Source organism: Carcharodon carcharias, assembly GCF_017639515.1.
Source record: "Carcharodon carcharias isolate sCarCar2 chromosome 29 unlocalized genomic scaffold, sCarCar2.pri SUPER_29_unloc_2, whole genome shotgun sequence".
NCBI classification, from domain to species: domain Eukaryota; kingdom Metazoa; phylum Chordata; class Chondrichthyes; order Lamniformes; family Lamnidae; genus Carcharodon; species Carcharodon carcharias.
In genome coordinates, this window is record NW_024470665.1 from 1430335 (window position 1) to 1449338 (window position 19004).

At 53.8% G+C, this 19004-nt stretch overlaps 1 protein-coding gene across 3 annotated transcripts in view; it reads right to left on the reverse strand.

Moving 5' to 3' along the window:
* The window catches only part of LOC121274057, a 32329-nt gene that overhangs the window by 2615 nt on the left and 10710 nt on the right, over window positions 1–19004 (reverse strand). Inside the window, exons 1-11 of one of the 3 annotated variants that reach the window (XM_041181192.1) lie at window positions 18062–18706; window positions 13330–13382; window positions 13100–13159; window positions 11303–11389; window positions 10265–10369; window positions 8172–8276; window positions 5883–5912; window positions 4764–4814; window positions 3619–3654; window positions 1553–1624; window positions 460–502 (exon numbers count right to left, since the gene is read on the reverse strand). In XM_041181192.1, coding sequence (XP_041037126.1) covers window positions 460–502; window positions 1553–1624; window positions 3619–3654; window positions 4764–4814; window positions 5883–5912; window positions 8172–8276; window positions 10265–10369; window positions 11303–11389; window positions 13100–13159; window positions 13330–13382; window positions 18062–18087 — 668 coding nt within the window. In that variant the 5' untranslated portion in view covers window positions 18088–18706. Of the gene's footprint in view, window positions 1–459; window positions 503–1552; window positions 1625–3618; window positions 3655–4763; window positions 4815–5882; window positions 5913–8171; window positions 8277–10264; window positions 10370–11302; window positions 11390–13099; window positions 13160–13329; window positions 13383–18061; window positions 18707–19004 lie in introns of those variants that run through there. The other 2 variants (XM_041181193.1, XM_041181195.1) reach the window with 2 other exon arrangements.

Consider the following 19004-nt stretch of genomic DNA (forward strand, 5'->3'; position numbering starts at 1 on the left):
CCTCCGACAGCGCAGCACTCCCTCAGCACTGACCCTCCGACAGCGCAGCACTCCCTCAGCACTGACCCTCTGATAGTGCAGCACTCCCTCAGCACTGACCCTCCGACCGCGCAGCACTCCCTCAGCACTGACCCTCCGACAGTGCAGCACTCCCTCAGCACTGACCCTCCGACAGCGCAGCACTCCCTCAGCACTGACCCTCCGACAGCGCCGCACTCCCTCAGCACTGACCCTCCGACAGCGCAACACTCCCTCAGCACTGACCCTCCGACAGCGCAACACTCCCTCAGCACTGACCCTCCGACAGCACAGCACTCCCTCAGCACTGACCCTCCGACAGCGCAACACTCCCTCAGCACTGACCCTGGGGACTGTCCCAGTCGAGCTCTTTAATGAGCCGGGCAACAGGAGATTAGATGGACAAAGGGACAAACAGAGATGGTAACCGGACAAAATTACCCATTTTGCTTTGGTGCAGTGAATCTCTTCATCAGGAACACAACTGTGAAAGGAACAGACATTGTTTAATGCAGAAAAAACAAACTGGAATCCAACAATATTCCCATTCACCACTCATCATCCAACCATCTACAACTCCCTGCCGCTCTGTCACAATTTCTCCAACCTATTTCCCTGTCCCTCCTTCTCTCCATTCACTCTCTCTATCCCAGTTCTCAGACGATAAATGTCTTGTTCCAAATGAGCTCACAAATCCCCATGTCAAATACACTGTCCATCAGCTCCAACCTACAACATCCGTGTGGTCTAACCAAGTGATATGGAGACTGGAACTGTGCACAGTGCTCCCAGTGTGATCTAACCAAGGGATATGGAGACTGGAACTGTGCACAGTGCACCCAGTGTGGTCTAACCAAGGGATATGGAGACCAGAACTGTGCACAGTGCTCCCAGTGTGGTCTAACCAAGGGATACGGAGACCGGAACTGTGCACAGTGCTCCCAGTGTGGTCTAACCAAGGGATACGGAGACCGGAACTGTGCACAGTGCTCCCAGTGTGGTCTAACCAAGGGATATGGAGACTGGAACTGTGCACAGTGCTCCCAGTGTGGTCTAACCAAGTTAATTTTGGCGGGATCGATTCTTTTCTAACCATGTCTGAGTGGGATTTATTTTTGACCTTTCAATTTAATTCCCCCACTGGGTGGGGGGGGGGAGATGGAGAACCAGGGGGACACGGGTTTAAGGGGATTGGTAAAAGGAGCAACGGCGACACGAGGAGAAACCTTTCCACACAGCGAGCAGTTAGGATCCGGAACGTTCTGCCCGAGAGAGAGTGTTGGGGGGGGCCGTTGATTCAATCGGGGTTTTCGAGGGGGTACTGGGTCATTACCTGGAGAGGAAGGACCTGCAGTGTTACAGGGAGACGTTGTGGGAATGGGACATTCCAATTCGCTCTTGCCGGGAGCCAGCACAGAGACGAGGGGCTGAACGGACTCCCTCTGTGTCCTCGCCGCCCGTTCTTGGTTTCTAATTTCTGAAGGCGCCCCTTTGCGCAGCTGCCGGCCATTGTCACCCAGCTAAAAACTCATACCTGCAAGCAGCAACGCAGCTCCACAAAGGAAAGACATGGCACCTACAAGGATGAGGTGATGTCGGAAATTCCCTGGTACGAGAGAGAGAGACAGACAGACAGAGACAGACAGAGGCAAATTAATCCTGACAGATTCCAGCGAGAGAGACTCACCCACACCCCCTCCCTTATCATCCCGGACACATTGGGGAAATCGTCCCCGGCACCTTTCACCACCTCAGGACATCCCGAGCCCTTTCGCAGCCCAACGAAGGACCTTCCTCTTTTTCTGTTTGAAGCCGTGTAGAAAATGGGGCAGGCACAGCAAGATCCCACAAACAGCGACGGGATAATAACCCAGATCACCCGCGCTTTTGATTTTTTGAGCGTGATGTTGGTTGAGGGATAAATATTGGCGCTGGGGAGAACTCCCCACCACCCCCCTACCCCCAACCACCCCCCCCACAAACCCCACCTTCCCCCCCCACCCCCACCCTTCTTCCAAATCTTGGCCGTGGGATCTTTCACACCCCCCCCCCCCCACCCCGAGAGGGCAGGCGGGTTAATGCCTCATCTGGAAGATGGCTGCTCTCAGGGTTGGGGTCTGAAACTCGGGGTGTGGGTTGAGAATAGAGCTGGGGGAGGGTCTTCCTGCCATTGCATTGGAGCAACTGGGTTCAAGTCATGGACAGCAGCTCCCGATACCTGAGGGGTTCACCAAGAGGAGTATGTACACCCACGATTCACACCAGACTCTGGGGTAGTCTGTCAGTCATGTCCAAAGGCTCCCGATGCTCTCCACAGCCCACCAAACGACCCACTGACCCCCAACTCTCTTCATTGACCGTCAATGGTGCCCACTGCCCACCAACAGTGCCCACTGCGCCTGCCAACTCACTTCATTGACCGTTAGTCTCCGCTGCCCGCCAACATTGTGCACCGTGGCCTGTTGACCCCTAAAGTTCTTGACTGCCAACACTGCCCGCTGCTTGCCAACACCATCCAGTGACAAACCGTGCCCACCCCCACCCCCCCCACCACCACAATGGTCTTCATAGAGACCAGGGGGGAACACCAGAGAGAGACCGAGTGCCCGAGGGAGGGTGCGGAGAGTGAGGGGGGGGGGAAACGAGCGCCCAAGGGAGGGTGTAGAGAGCTGGGGGGGGGGGGGGGGGGGGGGGGTGGTGGTGGGGAACGAGTGCCCGAGGGAGGGTTGCGGAGAGCGAGGGGGAACGAGTGCCCGAGGGAGGGTTGCGGAGAGCGAGGGGGAACGAGTGCCCGAGGGAGGGTTGCGGAGAGCGAGGGGGAACGAGTGCCTGAGGGAGGGTTGCGGAGAGCGAGGGGGAACGAGTGCCCGAGGGAGGGTTGCGGAGAGCGAGGGGGAACGAGCGCCCGAGGGAGGGTTGCGGAGAGCGAGGGGGAACGAGCGCCCGAGGGAGGGTTGCGGAGAGCGAGGGGGAACGAGTGCCCGAGGGAGGGTTGCGGAGAGCGAGGGGGAACGAGTGCCCGAGGGAGGGTTGCGGAGAGCGAGGGGAGGGAAAACGAGTGCCCGAGAGAGGGTTGCGGAGAGCGAGGGGGAATGAGTGCCCGAGGGAGGGTGCAGAGAGGGAGGGGGAACGAGGGCCCGCGGGAGGGTGCAGAGAGGGCGAGGGGGGGGGGGAAAACGAGCACCCGAGGGAGGGTGTAGAGAGCGAGGGGGAACGAGTGCCCAAGGGAGGGTGCAGAGAGGGAGGGAGGGGGAACGAGTGCTCGAGGGAGGGTGCAGAGAGCGAGGTGAATGTGCCCGAGGGAGGGTGTAGAGGGCGAGGGGGAACGAGTGCCCGAGGGAGGGTGTAGAGAGCGAGGTGAATGAGTGCCCGAGGGAGGGTGCAGAGAGGGCGAGGGGGAAACGAGCGCCCGAGGGAGGGTGCAGAGAGGGCGAGGGGGAACGAGCGCCCGAGGGAGGGTGCAGAGAGCGAGGGAGGGGGAAACGAGTGCACAAGTACAAAAGGGCCAGAGAATCCCTGCGTGAGACAGGGAGAGATGGGCCGAGCTGCACACAAAGGGTGAGAGAGTGTAAAGGGACAATGCTGATCAGTTTAATCTACCATTGCCAAGCTGTGTCTCCTCATCCTGAGATGTCCCTAAAATTTAAACAGAAGACTAATCAGGTTTGAGGCACAGAACTGGTTTTCATTCTTAAGCACAGCGGACAGAATGAAGGAAGGCCAATCGGCCCCTCATAAGTCAAGATTCTCACAGCTCCAGTACATTACCCAATCGGAGAACCAGCAAAGCACCTCAACTCCTTCCGCAGCCCACGCAGTGACTCTCAACCAGGCAACACTCCAGAAACTCGATACCGTCCAGGACAAAGCAACCCCGCTCGATCAGCACCCCATCCACAAACATTCACTCCCTCCACCACCGACGCACAGTAGCGGCAGTGTGTGTACCATCTACAAGATGCACTGCAGCAACTCAGCAAGGCTCCTTCGACAGCACCTTCCAAACCCTCCTCTACCATCTAGAAGGACAAGGGCAGCAGACACATGGGGAACACCCCCACCTGGAAGTTCCCCTCCAAGTCACTCACCATCCTGACTTGGAAATATATCGGCCGTTCCTTCACTGTCGCTGGGTCAAAATCCTGGAACACCCTCCCTAACAGCGCTGTGGGTGTACCTACAACACACAGACAAAATCCTGGAACTCCCTCCCTAACAGCGCCGTGGGTGTACCTACACCACACGGACAAAATCCTGGAACTCCCTCCCTAACAGCGCTGTGGGTGTACCTACACCACACGGACAAAATCCTGGAACTCCCTCCCTAACAGCGCTGTGGGTGTACCTACACCACACGGACAAAATCCTGGAACTCCCTCCCTAACAGCGCTGTGGGTGTACCTACACCACACGGACAAAATCCTGGAACTCCCTCCCTAACAGCACTGTGGGTGTACCTACACCACATGGACAAAATCCTGGACCTCCCTCCCTAACAGCGCTGTGGGTGTACCTACACCACAGGGGACAAAATCCTGCAACTCCCTCCCTAACAGCGCTGTGGGTGTACCTACACCACAGGGACTGCAGCGGCTCAAGAAGGCAGCTCACCCACCACCTTCTCAAGGGGCAATTAGGGATGGGGCAATAAAAGCTGGGCCCAGCCAGCGAGACCCACATCTTTTTAAGAATAAAAGGCGGAAGGAGGTTGATGAGAGAGTTCTCCAAATGAAATGTCCACCCACCTCTCGAGGGTTCAGTCCCAGGGCCGTTCTCGAGCTCTTCCTCAACTTCATCTGCAGGAAAAGGAGGGAGAGGTTAGGATCACGTTAGACATTACAGGGCAGGGGTTAAGTACGCAGCAGCTAGAACAATTGGGCGCAGCTGATTGAGGATACCCAAGTATCCACCGTTCACGCTCGCGACAGTGAAGGAGGAGGAGAAGGGCCCTCCCTGACCATTCTGTAGGCTAAATTAAAGCACAGCAAGATCCCACGGCAAGGCCCACGCCGGCCGCCGTTCACATTTCGTTTCGCCGGCTGTGGGTTAAGGAGCCCACGCCAGCACCAGGGAACTAGGAGAAATACTGTGCTGCCCGACTGGCAGTCAAAAGACAGCGCCCACGGCAGTGCGGCACTCCCGCAGCACTGCAAGATCAGCCCAGAGAACGTGGACAAGGTCCGGCAGTTCTGGAGCTGGTCTAATCACACAGGGACAAAGTAAAGCTCCCTCTACACCGTCCCCATCAAACACTCCCAGGACAGGTACAGCACGGGGTTAGATACAGAGTAAAGCTCTCTCTACACTGCCCCCATCAAACACTCCCAGGACAGGTACAGCACAGGGTTAGATACAGAGTAAATCTCCCTCTACACCGTCCCCATCAAACACTCCCAGGACAGGTACAGCACGGGGTTAGATACAGAGTAAATCTCCCTCTACACCGTCCCCATCAAACACTCCCAGGACAGGTACAGCACGGGGTTAGATACAGAGTAAAGCTCTCTCTACACTGCCCCCATCAAACACTCCCAGGACAGGTACAGCACAGGGTTAGATACAGAGTAAATCTCCCTCTACACCGTCCCCATCAAACACTCCCAGGACAGGTACAGCACGGGGTTAGATACAGAGTAAAGCTCCCTCTACACCGTCCCCATCAAACACTCACAGGATAGGGACAGTATGGGGTTAGATGCTGTGTAATGCTCCTGATAATAAACATTTTGTATCTTCCCCAGTACATTGGGAACGTGCGCAAACAGGATCACTGGATCAGATCGAGAGCCACGATGGGATCAACGGGATTTACAGAGTGGGACACAGTGATTGGAGATCATGCAGTAGATGGATCTGAACCATACCGTCTGAGAATCCTCCTGAACCATCCGGATCTGAGAGAGAAAATAAACGGATAGGTGAATGTCAGGGACGTTTCATTGATGCCAAATAACACACGCACACGCTCCCTCCTGCACACTCACTCCCTCAGAATCAGAGTGCAGAAGAGGCCCTTTGGCCCATCGAGTCTGCACCGACACGTGAGAAACACCTGACCTACCTCCCTAACCTCATTTACCAGCACTTGGCCCCATAGCCTTGAATGTTATGAGGTGCCAAGTGCTCATCCAGGTACTTTTTAAAGGATGTGAGGCTAACCCGCCTCCACCACCCTCCCAGGCAGTGCATTCCAGACCCTCACCACCCTCTGGGTAAAAAAGTTTTCCCTCACATCCCCCCTAAACCTCCTGCCCCCTCACCTTGCACTTATGCCCCCTCGTGACTGACCCTTCAACTAAGGGGAACAGCTGCTCCCTATCCACCCTGTCCATGCCCCTCATAATCTTGTACACCTCGATCAGGTCGCCCCTCAGTCTTCTCTGCTCCAATGAAAACAACCCAAGTCTATCCAACCTCTCTTCATAACTTAACTGTTTCATCCCAGGCAACATCCTGGTGAATTTCCTCTGCACCCCCTCCAGTGCAATCACATCCTTCCTATAATGTGGTGACCAGAACTGCACACAGTACTCCAGCTGTGGCCTCACCAAGGTTCTATACAACTCCAACATGACCTCCCTACTTTTGTAATCTATGCCTCGATTGATAAAGGCAAGTGTCCCATATGCCTTTTTCACCACCCCACTAACATGCCCCTCCACTTTCAGAGATCTATGGACACACATGCCAAGGTCCCTTTGTTCCTCAGAACTTCCTAGTGTCATGCCGTTCATTGAATATTTCCTTGTCAAATTACTCCTTCCAAAGTGTATCACCTCACACTTTTCAGGGTTAAATTCCATCTGTCACTTATCTGCCCATTTGACCAACCCGTCTATATCTTCCTGTAGCCCAAGACACTCAACCTCACTGTTAACCACCCGGCCAATCTTTGTGTCATCCACAAACTTACTAATCCTACCCCCCACATAGTCATCTATGTCATTTATATAAATGACGAATAATAGGGGACTCAGCACAGATCCCTGTGGTACGCCACTGGACACTGGCTTCCAGTCACTAAAGCATCCCTCTGTCATCACCCTCTGTCTCCAACAACAAAGCCAATTTTGAATCCACCTTATCAAATTACCCTGTATCCCATGTGCATTTGCCTTCTTTATAAGTCTCCCATGTGGGACCTTGTCAAAGGCTTTGCTGAAATCCATATAAACTACATCAACTGCACTACCCTCATCTACACACCTGGTCACCTCCTCAAAACATTCAATCAAATTTGTCATCCCGCACACTCACTCACTCACTCCCTCCCTCCTGGATTCACACGCACGCGCACACACACACACCCATTCACAAACTAACACTCACACCCACCCATTCACACACACACTAGCACTCACACCCACCCATTCACACACATACGCTAACACTCACACACACCCACATCCTCACAACCTTCCATTCACACACACACACACACTCACACATCCACCCATTCACACTCACGCCCATCCTTACACCCACATATTCTCACACACACCCCTACCCATTCTCACTAGCACTCACAGGCACCCATACCCTCACACCCACCCATTCACACATACACTAGCACCCACACCAACCCAGTCATACACACACTAACACTCACACACACCTACACATTTGCACATGCACTGGCACTCATACACACCCTCACACCCACCCATTCACACACACTGAAACAGTCCATGTCCAAATGCAGCAAGACCTGAACAATATCCAGCCTTGGGCTGACAAGAGGCAAGTAACATTCACACCACACAAGTGTCAGGCAATGACCATCTCCAACAAGAGAGAATCCAACCATCGCCCCTTGCGTTCAATGACATTCCCATCACTGAATCCCCCACTATCAACATCCTGGGGGTTACCATTGACCAGAAACTGAACTGGACCAGCCATATAAATACTGTGGCTACAAGAGCAGGTCAGAGACTAGGAGTCCTACGGAGAGTAACTCACCACATTCTTATTAACAACAGTCATTAGGAACCCAATTTAGCCAAAGTCTCATCATCATCATCCTCCTCATGCCCAACCCCATATGCCCAGGAATCCAATTGCACTCACCCACCCACCAGTGCCCACACCCTCACACCCACCTGCTCAATCTCTCGCTTTCATCCTCTCTCCCTCACACTCGGAGCTTTTACCTGTAAACTCCTCAGGGTCAGCGTGGGTAACTCTGGAATCGGCCCTGGCCGTGGTAATGTTCTGCAAGCGCTCCTTCCCAGTCGATGCCACTGGACTCTCTGTTTCTGAAATCATCAACCAAACCAGTATTAACTCGTGCAGACAATGAGAATTATCCTTCGAATCTGCCTCAGTTTGTCACCTTGACGTTCAATGGCATCACCATCACTGAATCCCCCAATATCAACATCCTGGGGGTTACCATTGACCAGAAACTGAACTGGGACCAGCCATATAAATACTGTGGCTACAAGAGCAGGTCAGAGGCTGGGAATCCTGCGGTGAGTAACTCACTCCAGACTCCCCAAAGCCTGTCCACCATCTACAAGGCACAAGTCAGGAGTGTGATGGAATATTTAACACGGTGTCTATATATCCATCCAGTCATGACAACACCCCAGTATCCCTGTAACCTCCTCTAGCCCCTACACCCCTCCCTATCTCTGTATCCTCCTTCGGCCACTACAACCCTCCCTATCTCTGTAACCTCCTCCAGCCCCCACAACCCTCCCTATCTCTGTAACCTCCTCCAGCCACTACAAAAAACAAAAAACGCTCCTTAAAAACTGACCTCATTGACCGAGTTTTAGTTCCCTGTCCCTAATATCTCTGCATGTGGCTCAGGGTCAGATGCTGTTTGGTTTCCTTTCCTGTGAAGCACTTTGAGATGTTCTATCGAGTCCTGGTTGCTATAGTAATGCAAATTGCTGTATCTCATATTTAAATTTTCATACCAAGTGCTAAGATCCTTACATCATAATCCTCCACAGACACATCGTTGGTGCCAAAAGGACCCTATGACCCTTGATTTCTTTTTAATCATTGGGCTTCTCTGGCTGGGCCCAGCATTTATTGCCCATCCCTAATTACCCCTTGAGAAGGTGGTGGGTGAGCTGCCTTCTTGACCCGCTGCAGTGCCTGTGGTGTAGGTACACCCACAGTGCTGTTAGGGAGGGAGTTCCAGGATTTTGTCCCCTGTGGTGTAGGTACACCCACAGCGCTGTTAGGGAGGGAGTTCCAGGATTTTGTCCGTGTGGTGTAGGTACACCCACAGCGCTGTTAGGGAGGGAGTTCCAGGATTTTGTCCGTGTGGTGTAGGTACACCCACAGCGCTGTTAGGGAGGGAGTTCCAGGATTTTGTCCCCTGTGGTGTAGGTACACCCACGGCGCTGTTAGGGAGGGAGTTCCAGGATTTTGACCCAGCGACAGTGAAGGAACTGCCAATATATTTCCAAGTCAGGATGGTGAGTGACTCGGAGGGGAACTTCCAGGTGGTGGTGTTCCCCATGTGTCTGCTGCCCTTGTCCTTCTAGATGGTAGAGGAGGGTTTGGAAGGTGCTGTCGAAGGAGCCTTGGTGAGTTGCTGCAGTGCATCTTGTAGATGGTACACACACTGCTGCTACTGTGCGTCGGTGGTGGAGGGAGTGAATGTTTGTGGATGGGGTGCCGATCAAGGGGGGCTGCTTTGTCCTGGATGGTGACGAGCTTCTTGAGTTGTTGTGGGAGCTGCACTCATCCAGGCAAGTGGGGAGTATTCTGTCATGAACATTTTAACCACAGAAAATGGTTGATCTTCAAGGATTAAGAACATTCTGGAAGAATTTATGTTTTTGACACACAGCGGGCACCTCAGAGGCTGGAGTGGATCATCAGCCTGAGATATTAGTTTCATTTAATTTACTAAGTTTTATCTTTTTGTTACAGTGCCCTATTAAAGGGCTGTTAATTTTATTTACTAGTTAGTTTGTTAACGAAGAGAGTTAGCTCCGATACTAGGGCTATCATTAGGATGAAGAGGTCTACAATGCTGCGTCCTGTGGATAAACCCACAATCAAGGGAAAGATTGGAGACCCGTTTATCTTCATAGATAGGGGGGAGGGTGGGGGTAAGAGGGATTTGAAATCAGGGGGTGATCATTTTCAGATCGAGGTGTAGCAGGACCAAGGGCCAATGGGGGTCAGCGAGCGACGGTGGGGGAAGTGATGTGTGAATCTCAACATCGTGACAAGCGGGGAGGTCCAATCCAAAGCCAGAATCTGATCTGCTAGTTACCATACTCTGCTTCCTGGGTTCTGAGCACAACTCCGTCCCCTCCTGTGGTCGTTGGGGAACTCTGGGATACATCGGATGGAGCAGGCGTTCCTGAATTCAGTAAACCTAGAACCACAGAAGAGGCAATCACTGGATTATCACTGAGAAAATCGACACAATATTGTGGAGCGAAACACACAGGAGGCCATTCAGCCCATTGTGCCTGTGATGGTTCTTCGAAAGGTCTATCCAATTAGCCCCTGGTCTCCTCTCCCCCACTCCCTGTGGGCATCGCACCCCCAGCTCCTTCCCCCAAAGTCCTGCAACTTATCCCCCTTCAGCTATGCTTACATCCAGTGTTGGTTAAGGGATTGCCAATCGATGTTACCTATTCGGACGTGCAGAAGGCACTGGACAACGTTCCACGTGAGAGGCGGTGAACAGAAATGGGAGCGTGTAGGGATTTGGTTGGGGAGTTGATGGGGGAAGAGGGAGTTGAGGTAAAAAGAGGGAGGGGGGCAATCAAACTGGCAGAATGGGGCCTCAGCTACTCACGATATTTCTGAACCCGAATGGGGAGGAGTAGATCCAAGATAACTGAAGACAGCGAGTTCCCCGGCACAGAATGATGTAGCTGGTCGTAAAATACAAATGTAAAATTCACCTCCACCTCTCCCTGTGGGAGCGAGTCCCACATTCCCCCCCACTCTCTGGGTAAAGAGGCGTCTCCTGAATTCCCCATTGGATTTATCAGTGACAATCCCATATCGATGGCCACCTAGTTCTGGTCTCACCACCCCCCCACCCCCTCCCTGCGCAAAGGGTAACATCTTCTCTAGGCCTGGCGCTCGTGGGAAATTCGACTACAGCAGGCATCACACCTGGCGCCCAATTGTTTCCCGACCCAGGCAGCCACACGCTCCCTGGAGGAGGTCATGGGAGGGTGATCAGCAAACGTTTGCTGGTTGGTTTCTGTGCCCCATCCCCGTCAAGCCCCCAGACCCCAACACACCCTCCGTCCACTCCCAAACCCAGTGAAAGCTGATAGGGGGCACAGACCGTCAGAGGCTGTCTGACTCGCGCTCACTCCACTCCTGCCGTCACCTTGCACTGTCACCAGGAGGACTGGGACGGTCTCGCTGACACCTAATACACGGGAGAGTGGCGAAAAGAGAACAAAGCAGTTAGCGTTTACACCAGACACACTTTCAGGGGTTCAGGTCAAAGGGAAGGGTAAACGGAAAAGCGTGACCTAATTATCCCGCGCTGTCGGAGGGTCAGCGCCGAGGGAGCGCCGTGCTGTCGGAGGGTCAGCGCCGAGGGAGTGCCGCGCTGTCGGAGGGTCAGCGCCGAGGGAGTGCCGCGCTGTCGGAGGGTCAGTGCCCAGGGAGTGCCGCGCTGTCAGAGGGTCAGTGCCCAGGGAGTGCCGCACTGTCAGAGGGTCTGTACTGAGGGAGTGCCGCACTGTCAGAGGGTCAGTACTGAGGGAGTGCTGCACTGTCAGAGGGTCAGTACTGAGGGAGTGCGGCACTGTCAGAGGGTCAGTACTGAGAGAGTGCTGCACTGTCAGAGGGTCAGTACTGAGGGAGTGCTGCACTGTGGGAAGGTCAGTACTGAGGGAGTGCTGCACTGTGGGAAGGTCAGTACTGAGGGAGTGCTGCACTGTGGGAAGGTCAGTACTGAGGGAGTGCTGCACTGTGGGAAGGTCAGTACTGAGGGAGTGCTGCACTGTGGGAAGGTCAGTACTGAGGGAGTGCTGCACTGTGGGAAGGTCAGTACTGAGGGAGTGCTGCACTGTGGGAAGGTCAGTCCTGAGGAAGTGCTGCACTGTGGGAAGGTCAGTACTGAGGGAGTGCTGCACTGTCAGAGGGTCAGTACTGAGGGAGTGCTGCACTGTCAGAGGTCAGTACTGAGGGAGTGCTGCACTGTCAGAGGTCAGTACTGAGGGAGTGCTGCACTGTCAGAGGTCAGTACTGAGGGAGTGCTGCACTGTCAGAGGGTCAGTACTGAGGGAGTGCTGCACTGTCAGAGGTCAGTACTGAGGGAGTGCTGCACTGTCAGAGGTCAGTACTGAGGGAGTGCTGCACTGTCAGATGGTCAGTACTGAGGGAGTGCTGCACTGTCGGAGGGTCAGTACTGAGGGATTGCTGCACTGTCAGAGGGTCAGTACTGAGGGAGGGCTGCACTGTCAGAGGGTCAGTGCTGAGGGAGTGCTGCACTGTCAGAGGTCAGTACTGAGGGAGTGCTGCATTGTCAGAGGTCAGTACTGAGGGAGTGCTGCACTGTGGGAAGGTCAGTACTGAGGGAGTGCTGCACTGTCAGAGGGTCAGTACTGAGGGAGTGCTGCACTGTCAGAGGGTCAGTACTGAGGGAGTGCCGCACTGTCAGAGGGTCAGTATTGAGGGAGTGCCGCACTGTCAGAGGGTCAGTACTGAGGGAGTGCCGCACTGTCAGAGGGTCAGTACTGAGGGAGCGCCGCACCGCCGGAGGGTCAGCACCGAGGGAGCATTGAGGCGCCATAATCACGCTGCCGCTGGTGGGACCTTGCTGTGCGCCCACAGGCTGCCTCGATTCCTGTGTCGCGACAGTGACCTCACGTCAATAATAAAAGAAATAAGGAAAGTCCTTCCTTGTCCATGAAACGGCTTCGCCGGGAACCCCGGAGTGGAGGGAGAGGAGGGGGGGGGGGTGGTGGTGGGGTTGGTGGGGGGGGCAGGCGCTGGAGACACGTCAGGGCTGTTCTCCTCAGGACGCTGTGTCAAACGCTGCTGTAAAGCCCCCACCCCGAACCCCCTCAGTAATGCCCTCCCACAGCCTCGCCGCTGGAGCCCAGCGCACTCTGTACCCGTCACTCACCTCCACTCGCTCCCTGCGCCCTCAGTGATGTCGAAGGGTCGGCTGGCTTTGTGTGCGCTGCTGCTTGGCAAGAGGAGAGAGAGAGAGAGAGAGAGAGAGAGAGAGAGAGGTGCAGAAAGATTATTCGTCGCAAATCGCCCAACATCCGACAATCAGGTGTTATTGTTCCCCTGGTGGGGTGGGGAGGGGGGAGTGGGGGGGCAGGAGAAGAGGGAATCGAGCGTCTTTACCTGAAATCCGCAGAGAGAGGAGGATCGGAACTAAGACCAGCATCGTCCGGCTGCTAAAGTTGAAAACAGAAACAGGTGAAACAGAAATCCTCCCCCCGCCCCGCCGTCACAGTCTCCCTCAACAGTCAGCTGAATTCACGACCCCAAAGAATCTCAACCCAGAAGAATCAGAGAGTCGGCCGGCCCAGCAGGGAGGCCATTCAGCCCGTCGTCCCTGTGCTGGCTCTTTCAGAGAGCGATCCAATCAGTCCCCACTCTCTCTCTCTCTCCCACCCACCCACCCCTCCCCCCCACCCTCCTGCTCGTCCCCCCCGTAGCTCTCCAAATTCTTCCCTTGCAAGTATTTCTCCAATTGCCCCCCTTTTTTTGAAAGTTCCTATTGAATCTGCTTCCACCGCCCTTTCAGGCAGCGCCTTCCAGATCACAACAACTCGCTGGGTCAAAAAATAATCCTCCTCATCTCCCTCCCCCCCTCTGGTCCCTTTTCCCCGATTCTCTCCAATCTGTGTCCCTCTGGTTACCGACCCTCCTGCCGCTGGAGACACTTTCTCCTCATCGACTCTATCCAAACCCCCCTCCTGATGTTGAACGTCCCGATTCAATCTCCCCCCCTTAACCTTCTCCGCTCCGAGGGAGAACGATCCCGGCTTCTCCCAGTCCCTCCACACGGACTGAAGTCCCTCATCCCGGAGGCCGTTTGAGTGAATCCCTGTATCGACTCTAAAGGGCGACAAACGGGACAAACTCACCAGATTCACTGGAATCGGGTGATTTGGTTATTATCTGATGGGTGATTGTGATCTTGCTGCGTTCAGACTGTCTGTCATGGTTCCTGCATCACACCACTGACCACAGCCCACAGGCTGTAAACTTCACAGATACAGCCGCAGGTCATTCCCCGTAGACTTTGCGGCTCTCCCTCGGGACCGACCCCCTCCTCCGACAGCGTACCGCTCCCTCAGTACTGACCCCCCGACAGTGCAGCACTCCCTCAGTACTGACCCCCCGACAGTGCAGCACTCCCTCAGTACTGACCCTCCGACAGTGCAGCACTCCCTCAGTACTGACCCCCCGACAGTGCAGCACTCCCTCAGCACTGACCCTCCGACAGCGCGGCGCTCCCTCAGCACTGACCCTCCGACAGCGCGCCCCTCCCTCAGCACTGACCCTCCGACAGTACGGTGCTCCCTCAGCACTGACCCTCCGACAGCGCGGCGCACCCTCAGCACTGACCCCCCGACAGCGCGGCACTCCCTCAGCACTGACCCTCCGACAGTGCAGCACTCCCTCAGCACTGACCCTCCGACAGTGCAGCACTCCCTCAGCACTGACCCTCCGACAGCGCAGCACTCCCTCAGCACTGACCCTCTGACAGCGCAGCACTCCCTCAGCACTGACCCTCTGACAGTGCGGCACTCCCTCAGCACTGACCCTCTGACAGCGCGGCGCTCCCTCAGCACTGACCCTCTGACAGCGCGGCGCTCCCTCAGTACTGACCCTCCGACAGCGCGGCGCTCCCTCAGTACTGACCCTCCGACAGTGCGGCACTCCCTCAGCACTGACCCTCCAACAGCGCGCCCCTCCCTCAGCACTGACCCTCCGACAGCGCGCCCCTCCCTCAGCACTGACCCTCCGACAGCGCGCCCCTCCCTCAGCACTGACCCTCCGACAGCGCGGCGCTCCCTCAGCACTGACCCTCCGACAGCGCGGCGCTCCCTCAGCACTGACCCCCCGACAGCGCGGCACTCCCTCAGCACTGACCCTCCGACAATGCACTGCTCCCTCAGCACTGACCCTCCGACAGCGCAGCACTCCCTCAGCACTGACCCTCTGACAGCGCAGCACTCCCTCAGCACTGACCCTCTGACAGTGCAGCACTCCCTCAGCACTGACCCTCTGACAGTGCAGCACTCCCTCAGCACTGACCCTCTGACAGTGCAGCACTCCCTCAGCACTGACCCTCTGACAGTGCAGCACTCCCTCAGCACTCACCCTCTGACAGTACAGCACTCCCTCAGTACTCACCCTCTGACAGTACAGCACTCCCTCAGTACTCACCCTCTGACGGTGCAGCACTCCCTCAGTACTCACCCTCTGACGGTGCAGCACTCCCTCAGTACTCACCCTCTGACAGTGCAGCACTCCCTCAGTACTCACCCTCTGACAGTGCAGCACTCCCTCAGTACTCACCCTCTGACAGTGCAGCACTCCCTCAGTACTCACCCTCTGACAGTGCAGCACTCCCTCAGTACTCACCCTCTGACAGTGCAGCACTCCCTCAGTACTCACCCTCTGACAGTGCAGCACTCCCTCAGTACTGATTCAATATTAACCTTCAGAAGGAGGAATTAGATTGATGCTTGAGGGGGGAAAATTTACAGGGATTTGGGGGAAAGAGCAGGGGGCGGTGGAGGGTGGAGATTAATTGGATAGATCTGTCAATGGAGCCAGCAGAGGCAGGAAGGGCTGAATGGCCTCCTGCTGTGCTGTGTCAGGACAGGTTCTCCAGAGTTTTTATAACAGAGAAACAGAACTGTGAACTAGTCTCAAGAAAGAAGAACCATTTAGCTCAACATTCTGTTAATTTGTTCCCCAGTCTTTGCAAATATCCTGGTCAATACTGTACACAGTTTGGGGAGATCAGAGGCACTGTCCTCGAATGCTGGGAGGCACATCTGTACACTGGAGATCTGCAAATTCAGGGGTGTGCGTGCGTGTGCGCGAGAGTGTATGAGTGTGCGTGAGCGAGAGCGTGCGTGAGCGAGAGCGTGCGAGAGCGTGCGAGAGCGAGAGCGTGCGAGAGCGAGAGCGTGCGAGAGCGAGAGCGTGCGAGAGCGTGCGAGAGCGAGAGCGTGCGAGAGCGTGCGTGAGAGTCTGAGTGTGCCTGAGTGTAAGCCTGAGTGTGCGTGAGTGTAAGCCTGAGTGTGCGTGAGTGTAAGTCTGAGAGTGCGTGAGTGTAAGTCTGAGAGTGCGAGAGTGTAAGTCTGAGAGTGCGAGAGTGTAAGTCTGAGAGTGTGAGAGTGTGAGAGTGTGAGAGTATGAGTATGTTTGTGAGTGAGACTGTGTGTTTGAGTGTGTGAGTATGTGTGTGAGTATAAGTATGTTTGAGTGTGTAAGTGTGTATGTGTGTGAGTGTAAGTATGTTTGTGAGTGTGAGAGTGCATGTTTGAGTGTGTGTGTGTGTGTAAGTGTGTATGTGTGTGAGTATAAGTATGTTTAGGTGTGTGTGTGTAAGTGTGTATGTGTGTGAGTATAAGTATGTTTAGGTGTGTGTGTGTGTGTGTATGTGTGTGAGTATAAGTATGTTTAGGTGTGTGTGTGTGTGTGTATGTGTGTGAGTATAAGTATGTTTAGGTGTGTGTGTGTGTGTGTATGTGTGTGAGTATAAGTATGTTTAGGTGTGTGTGTGTGTGTGTATGTGTGTGAGTATAAGTATGTTTAGGTGTGTGTGTGTGTGTGTGTATGTGTGTGAGTATAAGTATGTTTAGGTGTGTGTGTGTGTGTATGTGTGTGAGTATAAGTATGTTTAGGTGTGTGTGTAAGTGTGTATGTGTGTGAGTATAAGTATGTTTAGGTGTGTGTGTAAGTGTGTATGTGTGTGAGTATAAGTATGTTTAGGTGTGTGTGTGTGTGTGTGTGTATGTGTGTGAGTATAAGTATGTTTAGGTAGGTGTGAGTATAAGTATGTTTGTGAGTATAAGTATGTTTAGGTGTGTGTGTGTGTGTGTATGTGTGTGAGTATAAGTATGTTTAGGTGTGTGTGTGTGTGTGTATGTGTGTGAGTATAAGTATGTTTAGGTGTGTGTGTGTGTGTGTATGTGTGTGAGTATAAGTATGTTTAGGTGTGTGTGTAAGTGTGTATGTGTGTGAGTATAAGTATGTTTAGGTGTGTGTGTAAGTGTGTATGTGTGTGAGTATAAGTATGTTTAGGTGTGTGTGTGTGTGTGTGTATGTGTGTGAGTATAAGTATGTTTAGGTAGGTGTGAGTATAAGTATGTTTGTGAGTATAAGTATGTTTAGGTGTGTGTGTGTGTGTGTGTGTGTATGTGTGTGAGTATAAGTATGTTTAGGTGTGTGTGTGTGTGTATGTGTGTGAGTATAAGTATGTTTGTGAGTGTGAGAGTGCGTGTTTGAGTGTGTGTGTGTAAGTGTGTGTGAGTGTTTGTGTGAGAGTGTGAGCGCAGACTTGTTTTTTTTTGGGGGGGACGGGGGTGCAGATTCTGTGGTTTGAAAAGCTGACGAGAGGCGGCTGAACTCTCGAGATGTACTTTTCTGCCAACTGAGCTCATCCCCCTGTCAGAGCCAGGAAGGGGATTTTGCTAACCCGGTTATAACAGGCAAAGAGCATCGCATGAGTCACGAATTCGCACCAGACAAGCGGGGGAAACACTTAAAGAAAGAAAGAGAGAGATGTTTAAAAAAACACACATACACACACACACACACAATTCCTGCGAATTTCAGAAGCCCATCTGGACCAGGAGAGAATCTCCTTTCTCTCCAATTTCTGGAAATGTCTAATTCTAATTCTAACCGCTTTCTCAATTCCAATCTCACTCGTCCCAAAAAGATAGAAAGAGAGATGCTCTGGCTTATTTTTTGTTTAAAAAAAAAATGAACCAGCTTCCGACCTCTTGGATTTGAGGGCTCTCCTTCTAGACCTTGGCCCAACAAATCTCTGAGAATACCCTGGGACCAGGTGAAGCAGAGTCACTCACTCACTCACACCCACCTTGCAAGTCCCTGTTCTCCGTCCATCTGCTCTCTCCTGAACAACAGGTCGGTCGGTCTCTCTTCTCATCAATGTCCCAGCAACTTTTGGCACAGAATTTCCACCTACAGGTCAGACCCCTCCCTCTCTCTCTCTCTCTGAGACTTGACTAGTTCACTGACAAAGCAGCTTACAGAACAGAACAGAACACCGCCCGACCTCTTAACAAGGTCTAAAACAAAAATCAAGTCGAACATGACACAGGGCGTGGGAAACAAAATAAATAAATAACCCGCCTCATCTGCTCCTCGGGCTGATTGCAAATTATTCATTGAATATTCACTGCCAGGTCCTTTTATTTAACAGATGAGTTCCATCCTGGGTTGGTGCCTTGACAGGCATTGCAGGGCTAACAACGATGCACTCACATTATCGCCGTTTAACTCCGTACAACTCGGTCAGGGGGTTTCTCTCAATCAGACCCCGAGACACACAAGAGGAAATATTAAGGGCAAGTGGCCAAGCGCTGGGTCAAGGAGGTCGGTTTGTGAGTAGCATTTCAAAGGAGGAGCAGTTGGGACAGACACAGACAGAGATAGGGAGGGTTGTAGAGGCTTGGAGGAGGTTACAGGGATAGGGAGGGTTGGAGGGGGGTTACAGAGATAGGGAGGGTTGGAGGGGGGTTACAGAGATAGGGAGGGTTGGAGGGGGGGTTACAGAGATAGGGAGGGTTGGAGGGGGGTTACAGAGATAGGGAGGGTTGGAGGGGGGTTACAGAGATAGGGAGGGTGGAGGGGGGTTACAGAGATAGGGAGGGTGGAGGGGGTTACAGAGATAGGGAGGGTGGAGGGGGGTTACAGAGATAGGGAGGGTTGGAGGGGGGTTACAGAGATAGGGAGGGTTGGAGATGGGTTACAGAGATAGGGAGGGTTGGAGGGGGGTTACAGAGATAGGGAGGGTTGGA